Here is a 15,657-nt window from a genome sequence, read left to right as displayed (position 1 = left end):
CATTATCTTGAACCAGCCGAAGAATAGATTTATTTCGTAACATATTGCCTAAAATTCTGAACAAGCATAAAAAACAACAAATAATAATAACAACCCACAAACATGTGTGATATTTTACCCAAACTTTAACAATTTTCTTTTAAAACAAAGAAACAAACTGTAACAGGAAGGGAGAAAATGCAACTGTCTTCGCCCTTGAAGACGAAACCCAGATTCTTTTTTTTTTTTTTTTTTTTTACTTTTTTTTTAGTTTTGCCCCTGGCAGGACTTTCAACTACAAGTCCAGGGATGGTCAACGGCTCCAAATGTAACATGGAGGGAGAAAATGTAACGGTCCAAACAGGGATTCGAACCCGGGTCCCCTGAATCACAGGTGCTCTACCAACTGAGCTATCTGGACACCGGCGATCGGTCCAGGCTGACCACTACAAAACAAACGTGGTAAGAGAGAGAGAGAGAGAGAGAGAGAGAGAGAGAGAGAGAGAGAGAGAGATACTTGGTTATTTCTATAAGTAAGCCTAAAAAATGGCCCCAACTTCAAAATCTGAAATTGTGGAGGATTGGAGCGTCCGTCCTTTATTACACGAATCCAATCCGTCTTGCCATTCAATGCAAATGTACTATCTTTAACAAGTGTAGGATGGGGACAGTCACCTAATACTTACTTTTACATGTGAATATAACTAATAAAACAAAATATATGCTGTCAAAAAATTGGGCACAAGGCCTCCCTGTCCCCCCCCCCCCCTCATTAATACTACGTGCTTGTACCCTTGGGGGTGAAGCAAATTTATCAAAATTTTCATCTTCTCCTACGACCCCCCCCCCCCCCCAAAAAAACAGGAATAAAATCTTTATGACCACCCCCCTCCCCGCCTATGGTCCATAATTGAATGTATGACACCCACATACCCATCTCGTCCCACCCCTTATTGGCTTTTGATGAAAATCATGACAAAGTTAATCATTTAGACCTGAAAGGTTAATGGTGTTATTCAAACTGCATGTACTTGTAATTTACATGATAGTTGTTACATACATGTACAATGATTGATTGATCATTTTAAAAGGACAACCATCTAATTGATTTTAAAGGAGAGGGCTAGGAAGATCCTCTGAATCAAAGTATTTGTTTTCAGTGTTTTCAGGACTAAAATATTATTTTTACGTAGGCTGAATCAAATCATTTATTTTCATGATTGTGGTAAATTTGATCCTAGATAGGGTTAGATTCTAAATTAAAGTTTCGTAGCAAACATTTTTGTAAATCCATTTTGATAATTTGAATTTCACAATAAAATTATATCAAGCTAATTATATCCGAAATATCTATGTGTAATTGCTTTTATTTGCACTGAATAGAAAATGTCAAGTCTGCATGGTGAAAATGTTCACAGGATACAGTAACATGACATTTCCATCCTGGAGAGATGCAAAACAAAGTTAAGACTAGTAGCATGTGGTTTTAATCCCAGGAGGTCTGTAATCAGATTAATTACCTGTTAAGTGTTGTAGAGCTTTACTGAAATATACATGCTGAACAGACAGGTTTAAAAAATCAGAAGTCTTTCTGTGGACACCCCCCTCTCCCCCGATTTCATTTTTTGAACGACACCCCCCCCCCCCACCCCGTACTTCATAAATGCTACATATGACACACACCCTAAAATGCTCCAACCCAACCCCACCAGCTGATAATGACAGCTGCTAAATAATAACCGTTCCCTTATGAAGAATGATAGACTTGCCCATGTCTAAATGTTGTTTTTGTTACTTTATCATTTCATCCAAATTTTACTGTGTTTCAGAAATCTAAATCCCCGCTCTCTACACCATACTTAGATGTCATCAATGTTTGGCATTATCAAAAAAGTACTAAAGAGAGTACTGATTAAACATAGAGACTTGAGCAAGTCTAGAAGAGTAAACTGATAAATCTCCATCTTCTCAAGCTTGAAATTGTGATCAGATTCAGCACAATTCCCATGAATTTCTTTCTGTAATTGTGAGAAATGTGATGGATCACAAAACCTTGACTTGAGGAGATGTAATATGCATGACCTAGCTGATATATTTACGCGGTGAATCTGATAATATGTAAGAGTTACATGTACACTGTTGACTTCATGACTAACGAACGTAACTGTATAACTGCTTGGAATTACGTAACTTAGTAATAAATGGAACATTTTTAATATTCAAAAAGGACATTCATACAATATATGTTTATCAGATTATGCCCTTGCGATGCCTACTTATATTATTTGCGTCGTATACTTTTCATTGAAATTAGATGCATTCAAGCTACCTATATGGTACACGTGTATATTTCAATACGTAAATGTATGCGGATCCGAAAAATTCAGGTATTGGAAATGCATTACTTCTTTAATATTCTTCTGAATCCTGGATATAAGCAGTCATACTACATATAGTAAGGAAAGAAACAGTCACCAAAATTGAGAAGTTCTTGATTGCTCTTATTGTGAAACTGCCTGTTTTGAAGAATAAATCATCTGGACTGCTGGATATCAACTAACCAATCCGATTGCACAATGAAAGCAAGAGTACCGCAAACGGTACATCATACGCCCGTCGGACAGTGATGACAAAATGTCTGTGCAATATCTGAATCCATAATGAGAAAAAATCCAGGAACTATCTGACCTATTTTTAGCCCTATAGTAGCTCACGGTGTACCAATTAAGTTGAAATGCAAACTGAAACTGTATTCAGGAAGTTTGTTACTACATTTCAGGGTAATGCCTGTATCCATAAAGAAAAAAAATCTGGAAAACTGCTTGACCTACTTTTAGCCTTAAAGTAGGTCACGGTGCACCAATCCAGCTGAAATGCAAACTGAATTTTCATTCCTCCAAGATAAAGCTTGTGACTAAATTTCAGGGCAATATCTGTATCCGTAACGAAAAAAGTGCAGAAAACTATTTGACCTTATTTTAGCCTTAAAGTAGGTCACGGTGCATTCACCAATCAGGTTGTGAGGTTGCTTATGTTTTTTTTAAATAAGAAATGTCTTATCATTAGAGGTTAGATATACAATTCACTCTATCATATTCTCTGTTGCATTTTATGGCCTCCTTAGGACAAGAGAACTTGCAGTGTCAGGCAAGTCTCGAGACAGGTTCTTATGACCAATGATGTTCAAGTTGATGAAAACAGCTCCTTTGCTACACTTTGCAATTCGATCGTTATTCTAACTCTGATCAATATGGCAAAGGCACTGTTCTTCCACTGCACAGCATAAGCGATCTGACATGCCCAGTGGCAAATCTGCAGTTATTTGAAAATCAGACCCAACCAGGCTGACCCATTATTCTGTCATTTTGCAGGCAGCCCTCTGTCAAAATATCAGTTTACCTCTGTGCTGTCTAAATCAGTCTCTGCATTGAACTTGAAAGTTAAGGGCTACAAATCACACTCTTTTCGTATTGGAGCAAGTACAGAACTACATGTAGCACTAAAGGGATTCAGTCCCCAAGTAATCTAATCATCTGGGAAGGTGGAAATCCAATTGTTTTCAGACCTACATTCGCATTCCAAAATTCAAAATTAAATCGAAGTTGTCATTTTAGATCCCCAAGTTGTATGGTTATCTGGGTAATCTATTACCAAAAGGGCTTTTACGGAGGCCAGGTCTAGATCTGGTGGGTGTAATTTAAATTTACAGAAATTAGATATTTCAATCTGGTGGCAAGGGTATAGTGGCTTAGAGTTTAAAATGCAACAGCAAACTTGAGACTGCTTAAAAGGGTTGGTCCTATCCTTAATGCTATCTTAGTGCATTGTGGTGGTAATGCTATTGGGAAAACTTCAGTTAGAAAACTAAGACTCACTGGATGAAAACTATGGTTTCCATGGTGCGGAAACTGTGCGTAAACTGCGAAAACTTAAGAAAACGAATGGTTTACGCAAGGTTTAGAGCGTACGCCCCGGTAGGCCGGGGTTCGAATCCCGGCTGCGACAGACCCAAGTCGTTAAAACGGGTAGTGATAGTTCCATCGCCAAACGCTCGTCATCAGGTGTCACGGGTCCTCGGAGATGACCTTAAAAACGGATGTCCCGTGTCACAGTAGGTGTGGCACGCTAAAGAACCCTCACTGCTCAATGGCCGTAAGCGCCGAACATAGGCCTAAATTTGAAGCCCTTCACCGGTCTTGGTGACGTCTTCATATGAGTGAAAAATTCTCGAGCAAGACGTTAAGCAAGTGCTCTGCAATGAAATCTAAAAATCTCCTAGCAAGGAACTGACTGTGTGTACATAGCCTTGATTCAAATTATGTCGTAATATTTTAGAGAAGGGTAGGCTATTCATGTTAATAAGTTTCTGGAGGTTTCCTCACTGCGTAAACCTAGGTTGTGAAGTAGTTTCAGTAGTGCGGAAACAGTGCAAAAACTTTGGTTTCCGCTGCGTAAACTACCTGGTTCCCTCACACACGTATAATATGGTCACATATTCTCCCCCGTATGCATTGACGGTATTCCTCAAATGGCAACACTATGTATAAGTAGGTTCAACTCCTTAACAAATAAGGTAAGACGGGGAGGGGTGTCAGTCATCCACTGCTCGGACATTACAAATCATGTACAATTTTTTGTCAGGGATGGAGTTCATCTATCTAAATTGGGCAACATTCTATTTCTCAATACAATCCAAGGGAAGTAATCATAGGCAACCGGACACAATTCTATCCACCACAATAAGCATCCACCATTGGTAGGGTAGAAAAGGGCGCGGCTGTTTGACACCGCTCAGGACCCCACCAGTCAGTGGTGGGGCCCCCATACATAAACACTATGATGAAGCATTTACTTATGGGGTCTGGTGGCGAACCAAGCGGCATACATCAATTTAACTCTACTTTGCTATTTGTCTGTTTTAGACCACTGCAGCACCCAGGGTCACAGTGGAATATCACGTAAACATTGTGACACTTGATTTATTTCCCCTTGCCCTCTGCGCCTCTCAGCGTCATGGTGTAGGGTGTAGACACACTTACAACGAAACCATTTTTCTCATTTCAGGACATTAGTGTATCGTTCTTGTTAACAATGTACATTATATGTAGATTATTAATATTTGCCTTTTTTTTTCTTGGTGTGTGATATTTGTTTATGTAATATATGTCTCTTAATAAAGACGCGGGTTGCGTCGAAATTTGAGGTTTAAATAACCAACAGTGTCGTAACCTTTCAAGTGCTTTTATCCATTTCTTTTCTGACCTTGTATTTTAGCTCACCTGAGCCGATGGCTCAAGTGAGCTTTTCTTATCGAAATTTGTCCGTTGTCCGTCATCGTTGTCGTCGGCGTAAACGTTTCACATCTTCATCTTCTTCAGAACCACTGTGCCAATTTCAGCCGAACTTGGCACAAAGCATTTTTGGGTAAAGGGGATTCAAGTTTTTTTCAAATAAAGGGCCTTGTCCCCTTCAAAGGAGAGATGATTATAAAAATGCAAAAATAAAGTGGGGTCACTTAAAATTCTTCTTCTCAAGAACCACTAGGCCAGAAGAGCTGAAATTCACATCAAAGCTTCCTGACATAGTGAAGATTCAAATTTGTTACAACCATGGTCCCCGGGGGTAGGATGGGGCCATAATAGGGGATAAAAGATTTACATGCAAATATATAGGGGAAATCTATAAAAATCTTCCTTCTCTAGAACCGCTGGGCCAGGAAAATATAAATTTACATTACAGCTTCCTGATGTAATGCGGATTCAAGTTTGTTAAAACCATGGCCCCCGAGGGTAGGGTGGGGCCACAATAGGGGATCTTCTAGAGAACCACTGGGCCAGAAAAGTTTACATTTACATGAAAGTTTTCTGACAGATAGCACAGATTCAAATTTGTAAAATCTTGACACCCCCCCCGGGGGGGGGGGGGCATAATAGGGATCAAAGTTTTACATGCGAATATATAGGGAAAATCTTAATATTGGCCAAGGTGACTCAGGTGAGCGATGTGGTCCATGGACCTCTTGTTTTAAATTCGACACTTCAAGAAAGTAGGGTGTTGTTGGGTTTTCGTGCTTTATATATGTAAAACGGATAAATATTAACCTTTGAACATTTACAATCTAAATGATGTTATAATGAATGAAAATCATTGTAAAGTACTAATCCTGTCAATGCAGTTAATGCTAGAAGGTTGTGTGAATTTTTGAAATACCGACTTGATATACAAGTAGTTTGATTCCACAAATATATCTATACTATGTATATATATGGAGATCAGGGTTAGAATAGGTTCTCAGTACCCCTTGCTTGTCGTAAGAGGCGACTAAATGGGGCGGTCCTTCGGATGAGACCGCAAAAACCAAGGTCCCGTGTCACAGCAGGTGTGGCACGATAAAGACCCCACCCTGATCAAAGGTCATAGAGCATAGGCCTAAATTTGCAGCCCTACACCGGCAATGGTGACGTCCCATATGAGTGAAATATTCTCGAGAAGGACGTTAAACAATATACAATCAATCATGTACATACATTTAGATTGTTTATTTTCATACCGTATGCCGGCATGAATTGAAGTTCAATATTACAGTATCAAATCTCGAAATCCGTTGGCTTCCAAGGGCTTTACCCCGACCCCCAGTATGATAATTGCATAGTGTATTCTATCAATGTTCCATTTTTTACTAATTAATTATTCGTAGAGCTTTTTACCTTTTAAAGAAAAAATCCTTTGTTTTTACATTTAAATAACGAAACGTCAAGTTTACTTTTCAATCAGTACATGCAATGCACCAGCCTGCAAAAGTGGTCTTGCGGTAAATGTCACTTATAATTTCACCCAATGGTTGACTGATATTGCATATGCTCATAAATACATCATCCCCAGCATTGACCTCCACGATGGAAAATCCCGTGGATACTGCGTCACTTCCGTTGTTCCACAAATACGTTTGTCCAACAACACGGTCGTTAACTACGAGGGAGAAGCAGGCATGGTTCTCCACGTTGTTCATGGCAATGCTCCACGTGAAACCATAGGTCCCTTTCAGTGGAACTTTGAAGACGCCACTGAAAACATCGTACGCTTTCATAACATTGGTTACTCCCGTCTCAAACATGATCCTCTCTCCTTTTGCAATATTTCGTTGATCTTGGGATTTGACCGCATAAAAAGAGGGGATTGTAATTTGTGCTTTTAAAAAAAAAGTAACAATTTTAAGAATCCGTAATCCAACAATTGGAAAAAGACTTACACCTACTTGTATACAGGCATGAATAAGATTTTGTAGTTAATACAAAGTATTAATTATCATTTTATAGATAAGAAGGTATTAGAAAATCTATACATATATACCCAATGGTGGTTCCAGAGTATTTGTAGTCCTTGTTTCTTCAGAACTCGCAATTTTTAGTTTTTTGTTCATAGCCAACAACTGCTCCTCCAGTAACGCGATTTTGTTCGATTGTTCGTCTATAGTTTTCTGTTGTCTCGTCATCGTCTGCGTCATACTGTCCAGTTTACAATCCAGTGTATCACACGTTTCATCTAGAAGAAATCCTAAAACTGAGGCAGAGAAAAGAAACAACAGAACCATTCTTGTCGAATTTGATATCTCTGTGACTTAAGATAAGGACAGAATGAACTGCGATGACCTACTTAAGTTGTTGACCTACTTAAACCTGAGTATCTGTTGTCCAGAGAAGACATGATTTCCTATATAGTAAATATTGAACAAATTACATAATCTCGTAGATGATGATATGGAACTTAGTGTGCCATTATATAAATGTGTAGAACATATTTTATTATTGCAAATTAGGAAGTGCCAAATCCGATTCAATTGAGATTGAATATCAAGAAAAGACGTAACATCACCCAAAAGGACTCTTCAAATGCTACTCTCATGCTTGTCAAATGGTGAAGTGATTCGGTCTATGCTATCAAAAGCTCAATACATAGAAAATCGATCAAACTGCACACTGGACCCGGGATTCCAATAAACAATATTACTAATGGAGCCGAGTACAAGGAGGTATCATTGTATTCCGTATGCAGGGACCTCTAATTTACCCACGGCTCAATGAACCTTCATTTCCAATAAATATCATTATATAGTTACTCGTGCTTGTTCTGAAAATTTTAATAAATATTGAATCATCAAAGGGAGACGATTATTCCTTTCAAACTGAGAAATATAGGGGAGCATTGGCACTGATAGGAATTGCCCCATCAGAGAAATAAAATATGCCTTAATATTTCACCTGCACCATTCGTTCAAGATAGCTTTTCTGAGCAAATATGAATATGTATGCCATCTGTGAGGTTTTTTTGGGCATTTAATTATTACTTCACAAGGACTGCAAAGCCTATATCAATCAAACCTGTTTCAAAGTATACTTAGGTAAAGGGAAATGCTTTGTTCTGTGTATTTCTTTTAATTCTATCTCTTTTGTTGCATATAAAGTTATATAACACACTTTGTAACTCGTAATTTGCAAAACTCAAAATTGTGACCGGTTGCCAGGGGATGCTTTGTCCTCCTAGGCACCCGATCCCACCTCTGGTGTATCCAGGGGTTCGTTTTTGCCCAACTCTCTATTTTGTATTGCTTATAGGAATTATGAAATTGATCACTGTTCGTTATCTTCACCTTTCATCCAATATATATGATATCAGGTGTTGCTATTAATGACACATACGTTACCAAAGGTGGTTAATTCTCTTGTTTTCCATGATTCAAAAAGTTTTTCTAAGTCATCCACAATTCTTGTCAATTTTTTTTTATTATAGCACATTTCTTTATTGTGTCCTATATAAATTCCAAGAGTTTTTATACTATCATTGTATACATTAACATTTCCAATTTGTTTATAAAGATACTTATGAGGACCCGTTAAGTTGCATTCTGTTTTGGACACGTTTAGATTGATACCCGACAAATTGCTGGATTTTTCTATAACTTGTAAGGAATGTTCTAGAGAGGTGTCATCTTTTAGAGGAAGAGTACAATCATCAGCGTGTTGTATAATCTTCCAGTTCCATTAAATATATACATGCATGTTCTAAATGTAATAATTCTTTTATCGATAAAACACACAAGGCATAAAACCAGAGATCGCACTTATTCTAATTTACATAGTAGGATCCTGCAGCAAGAAAGACTGCAGCACCTACAGAGGCATATCTCTTCTCAGCCATGTAGGGAATATGTATACAAAGATCCTGGAGCAACGCACTCGAGCAAAAACCGAACATCTCAGTAACGTCCAGTTCAAATTCAGGAAAGGGAGAGTATGTACCGATGCAATCTTTGCACTTCGCCAACTGTGTGAGAGGGCAATGGAATACGACCAAAGATCTCCATCTCGTATTCTTGGACCAGGAAAAAGCTTTCGACAGAGTCAAAAGAGACAAGCTATGGAAGGTCCTTGAGCAGTATGACGTCAAGGGGCAACTACTAGACAACATCCGGGTCATCTACGCCAACAGCAGAAGCACAGTCCGCGTTACCAGTGGAACATCTCACTGGTTTCCAGCAATATTCGGAGTCAGGCAGGTCTACACTATCTCCTCTCTGCCCTTTGTGACCTACATGGGCCAGATTACAAAGGAGGCCAACCCAAACTCCGAGGCACGCAACGAACTCATGTTTGCAGACGACCAAGCAATGATGAACAACGGCAAGGCACAGTTACAGGAGCATACATACCAACTCAATGGAAGCTGCGAGAAACATGACATGAAGATTAGGGTCAGCAAGACCGAGGTCATGACAGTCCGTAGGAAACCGGACAAACTGGACATCAACATCAACGGATCCGGGCTGAAACAAGTCAGTGAATTCAAATATCTGAACAGCATTTTCACAAAAAAGGCAAACTAGATCGAGAAATAGAGACAAGATGTCAGAAAGGCAATGCAGTCAGCTATCAACTTGCCTCTCTCCTGAGACACACACACCCAACATCCCCATGATCACCAAGGCGAAGCTCATCAATACCATTTTCTTACCAACACTCACATACCAGTGCCAGACATGATCCCTAACAAAATCCCTCGAGAGGAAGCTGGCCACATGCGAAATGAAATGTCTGAGAAGAGCGGTGAAGAAGACAAGACGAGATAAGATCAGCAATGAAGTCATAAGAGACATGGTAGGAGCAACACCAGTCCTAGAACACATCGAGCACCAGTGGATAAAGTGGTGCGGACACCTAACAGGGATGCCTCCAAACCAACCAACTCTTCGGGCATAGAACACCAGATATTCTGACTGGAGAGCCAGAGGAAGACCAAGGCAACGCTTGAGCTACTCCGTGGCAGACACCCTCAGAGCTCACGAGATGTCCCTCCCCCAGACCACTCGCCTTGCTGCTGACAGACGACTGTCTCCCCGTGACACCCACCGGTACAAGCGGAAGGAAAAAGTAAAAGTAAAGTAAGAACCTGCAGTAGAAATCCTGTTAATGGTGTTCATATTTACAGTTGATAGGACATAATTTTACTACAAATAAAATATTTATTTAAAGTTTAGTGATCTTTGACTCATGACGTACATATCTGGTTACAAATGTGAAAATATATAGAATATTTAAATCTATTTCGACAATTTATCCACAGCTTTGAACCAAAATCTTGTTCGTTACTAATTTAGAAATGGATTAACAGCTTACCACTCATTATGAATGGTGCGAGGTGATGGTATTTTGTGATTTATGATAAATCATTAAAACATTTCTGAAAAGCTATAATGACATGATACTGTCTTAGTTTCATCTATCGACGGAAGGATTTTCAATTTTGATAATGCCTAGTGTTTTTATTCCACATCAGCAACCATTGTCTTATAACAGAAATAAGTCGACATGATAGGTAGGAGGATTATCAATATTTGTTTTTGTTTGCTGCCTGCAAGTCTATATTTGGTATGTTTCTCTCTGTGTGTCTTTGTGAACTCGGTGTGGGTCCAACGCTAGAAAGTTTGTTAGTTTGTTTTCGTTTCTTTAAGAATTTCTCACTCATACTGAGCCGTCAACAGCTGTAGGTGAAGCACCACAGATTCAAGCATACGCTTAGCACTTAGGAACATAGTATTTAGGGTTCCTCGACACAGGACCTCCGTTTCTAAGTTAATATTCGAAGAACCACAACTCTCACTTCTAAAAGCCGAGCTTTTGGCAAAAGAGCAACTGCGACCTATTTGTACGTCTTATGTTTGACGAAAGTACGAGTGGCGCTCGAATTCACGACCTCTCTTTCACGAAGCGTACGTTCTACCACTGACGTACCGCGACCGGTTGAACACTAGAAATAAGACAAGTTTATTATACATGCATGTAGTCCAGGCGCGTGACTGCCTATACGCAAGTACGCAACTGTGTACACATCATGAGAGAGGAGAAAGAGAGAAATATTGGCTTTTAAAATGCTTGTGTCTCAAAAATGACTGCATTACATAGTCCCGGTTTATAATTTAATCTAATGAGCATCATAATGTCCATTCAATCAAATCTAAAGTCCTTCTTGAATTTCAAATAGTTTTAAACATCATGTGTACATCAGATAAGTTCCACTCGCATACATAACGTTACGTATCCAAGTATGCGAGTGGGTCTAACATTTGATTTGAATTAGACTGATATGTACATGAAGTAGACGGATTAGGATATTCTTTCTTATCAGTAACATTTACCATATATACTATGTAGTAGAAAACAACGGGGTGTCGGGGGAATTCGTAAAACGATCATAAAGTCATCCAAGAACGTACGGTGAGTTGACATAATAAAACACTCCAAAACATAACTTTGTGGATTGTTTTGGGTTTGGAAATTGACAAGAAACCCCGTTTCTATGCACAAAAATAGGTGATTTCATTGGTAAAACCTATGATCTTGCAGGGGCTTCACCCCATGATTCTCACTATGGCTTTGCCCTGGACCCACTGGGGTCCTTAAGGCGACCCCTAGACCTCTTGCCATACTTTACATACTCTTCATTTTCTTTCTGACTACGCATTATGTACATTGTATACTTAAAGATCATAGGAGAAGATGTTTTAAAAGAAAGTTTGTTTTTCATGGAAATGTGTTCTTTAATTACTTAATGTAAACAAGTCATTCAGAAAAACATCTCAAAGTAACAGACACTACAGATCAGCAAATGTTGCTGTGGTATGAAGTAATAAAATGGTATGATGACTTATCTCCCTTGCTTGATGACGTCAAAAGAGACCAGCTTGACGCAAAAGTGTATTTGATTATACTAACAACTGCTGGTTTCAGTCATCAATATGTTCAATGTGCTTACATTCACCTGCAATGTACGAAGTCAGAAGGGTGTTTCAATGTATCGTGTCTAAAGGATCCAGCGAAATCTTCATTGAGAACACAGAACTCGAAGTTTTTGTGACAATCATTTTATGCAATTACGGGGATTGATAGCACAGACACTTGTTTCTGTAAATAAGTTATGACCTCTGTATACTAATAATATCACAAAGTGCTTAGCTTCAAAGACATTGAATGATACCCCTCTGAGAATGTCGGCCTGTTGAGCGTCCAGGGAATATGCGATGCAAATGTTAATAATACCGTTCTTTTGTACGATCATTCAACTAAAAAACGTGTATTGGATGATTGCATTCATTGCCTCTAATCTCCGCCATTTGGACCGGTGACACTAACTACCCAAATTAACATCATTATCATGAATCGTAAAACACTCATGATAATGTGGTTTTGATAAAAATAGACATAATAAGACATTTGTATCTTTATAAAGACTTGTTATTAGCATAATTCATGTACTATAATGAATTGATATTGATAAAAATTAGTACTTGAGTCTCTACATCATTTTTGGGGGTAATTAGTTGTACCGGTCAAAATGGCTGTGATAATTTAAGTGAAAATTCAGACGGTTTTACAATTTTCAGTCTGGGAGCTATTACAGACTTCAGTTTATGTAAGAATTCAACTTAGAAATGATAACTTATGCTGCACATTTTGTGCAATAGCTTGTAATATTAAAGAAATCTGTTACTTAGTGGTATAGTGCCAGGGCCCAGTTAAAAGTCGACAACAAAATAAGAGGCATTTTTCCGAATTCACTTCTGCATTTTTGGGAAGTATACCGATTTTCGGGATGAATTTTGTTTGGTAGTAATGTAGATTGATTATTTATGAATATATCAGAATACAGAGTAGAATTTCATACCATTCGGTTTATTGTTTTTATATCGGCTCACTTGGGTACTCTACATTTAAAGTTCTATGCCTTTACTCTTTAATAGTAAATTCGAACCCTAGAGATTTGATTGCCTTTGATGTGAGTAGCATTGCACGAAATTTTCCATTCATTAGCAATGAAAAGGTAAAAACAGTTTTGTCATCGTGAAACAACTCTGTTTTCGATGGCAAATGCACTCACAACAGAAAAAATTATAAAGCTCAATGATGCCGCGTTTATGCAATGATTTGCAAACTCAAGCACTCGGTATGGTAGAAGCAGGCGTCAGTCAACAGGAAGTAACTAGATGTTTTAACGTTTTGCGGGATAAGCCGATTGATACAATTCATCGTCAAACAGGGTCTTCATGCGTTCATACCGCAGCTACACTTGCGGAAAGGGTTTATGGCTGCCACGGCGACTTTACAGAGTGCAATAGGCCCGAAACAGGTTATATCAACTACTTGGACACGGGTCTTGTGTTACAGAATACGACTTTACCGACATATGCTTTAATGTAGCAATATTCCATTATCACTTGCATGTGGTATTTATATCTCTCAAGTGATTCGATACGCAAGAGCTTGTTCTGCGTACGATCATTTTTAAAAAAAATAATAATAAAATTCATATAGCGCCTTATATAAAACGAATTACTCTAAGGTGCTTTACAATGGTAAGAAGAATGAAACAATAAAACACAATCAGGAATTAAATGATAGTAAGATTTTATATCTGCAAAATTGTCAAAATAAAACACTATTTCTAAGATCGATAACAAAAAGGTTCTTTTTAGTGTTTGTCGATTAAGACAGTCACAGTTTCATACATGTTAGAATCTAAAAAGCTAATTTATAAAAATGACGACGGGATGTTTACTCCTCCTAGGCACCTGATCCCACCTCTGGTATGACCAGAGTTTCGTGCTTGTCCAACTCTTTATTTTGAATTCCTTGTGGGTGTTATGAGATTGATCATTGTTCATTATCTCATGCATGAACGTTACGTAGACAATTGTATGCTTGTGCAGGACATATTTGGCGGAAGTAGCGTCATGATGTGGGTCGGGATTAACACATATCTCCCATGGTCATTTTGCTCAGCAGTATATAGACGATGTTGGCACAATTGATACATCAGCAGAAAAGGCTATTCAGCAGGATAATGCGCGCGCACACTGCGAGCTTTGACATGGAATGAAATGGCATCAATGTCCTTGATTGACCCGCAATATCCCCAGATCTTAATACGATTGAACATAGTTGGGGCGAGCTTGGTAGACGTGTGCAAAGCCGCAGAATCTACAAGAACTGGGAAGTGCGTTGTTGGAAGAGTGGCAGAATATTCCTTAATTAAAGAATTGCTTGAACTATTTGTCAGTCAATGGAACGTCGCCCACGTGCCATCATGAATGCTAATAGGCGATATACCCAGTGTTAGTCAACCAAACCAGAATTTTTATCCAACGCCTTAAAATTACGTCAATCAGTAGCCTCTTAGGAAATAGAAATGACAAATATTATATACCAGAAATATGATGTTTCAAATTTATGAAATAAAGAATAAGATGGAAAAAAAATACCCAGTGTTGTTTCTTTAAAGTGGCTCAGTATATTTATTTTAAAAAAACTATAAACATAATTGTAATTGTTGTTGACATATGAATTGGAGGCTTTTATCGAAGAAAGTGTTCAATTCCTGTGTTATAGTAATCGTAGATCCGCCCTTAAGTAACAAATAGAGTTATTCTCCCCGAGTCAGCCTCCGCTGCCTACTTTATAATTAAAGACTCGTTGAATGAGGTTGGTGTAAATTCAAAGTACATTTTCTTTGCAAAATAAGACGAGTTTAAAATTACCCACCCAACCCAAGCCACATATGAATGGATATGTTCGCTTTCAGTTGTAGCTGCAGTGCGAGCCCCAGCGTTTTTGGGAAATGGTACGGCTGTGACATCCCGCTCAAGTTGAAATACTTGACCTAAACCGTGATGTGAATGAACCTCGTCCCATTGAACTTGTAGCGTAAAAGTGGCAATTTGGATGTAAATATTATAAAGCAAGCTTTGACCTCTGCACCTCCCGAGGTCAATGCTTTCTATATAATGATCTTTGACCTTTGATGTTGTGATCTTTGAACTTGTTTGGTTGTGCTAAATTTGAACTTTGATGTTGTTTGAACTTTGACTTTGTTGTCTATATATTTATGCATCTGTTTTGGGGCATGCTCGTTGTTGGCGGCCCATTGCCCATATTGTATTTGATTGGCAGTTTATTCATAACAGCCGTGCCCATGATATCGCTACACTCATTCTGATCAATTTTAAAGTTACAATTCGTTTGAGTTACACTTTTCTGAGATGAATAAAAGCAAATGAAACTCGTGACTATCTGTAAATACCCGTACATCGTATTTTGTATATTCTTTAACTTTCCCGTGTTTCACAATTGC

General features: G+C 38.5%; 1 protein-coding gene across 1 annotated transcript; it reads right to left on the bottom strand.

Annotated features, from left to right (window-relative positions):
- Window positions 1–6,704: 6,704 nt before the first annotated feature.
- Window positions 6,705–7,610, bottom strand: LOC125652544 (complement C1q tumor necrosis factor-related protein 3-like). The gene is made up of 2 exons (XM_048881847.2): window positions 7,330–7,610; window positions 6,705–7,167 (listed from the first exon to the last, which is right to left on the bottom strand). The coding sequence occupies exons 1-2, from the start codon at window positions 7,568–7,570 to the stop codon at window positions 6,746–6,748; spliced, it is 663 nt and encodes a 220-aa protein (XP_048737804.2). The 5' UTR covers window positions 7,571–7,610; the 3' UTR covers window positions 6,705–6,745.
- Window positions 7,611–15,657: the final 8,047 nt, after the last annotated feature.

This window comes from Ostrea edulis, chromosome 5 (genome assembly GCF_947568905.1).
Source record: "Ostrea edulis chromosome 5, xbOstEdul1.1, whole genome shotgun sequence".
In the NCBI taxonomy this organism is placed as follows: Eukaryota; Metazoa; Mollusca; class Bivalvia; order Ostreida; family Ostreidae; genus Ostrea; species Ostrea edulis.
The sequence above is the reverse complement of the archived record's forward strand: the minus strand, read 5'-3'. Positions and strand labels throughout refer to the sequence as shown.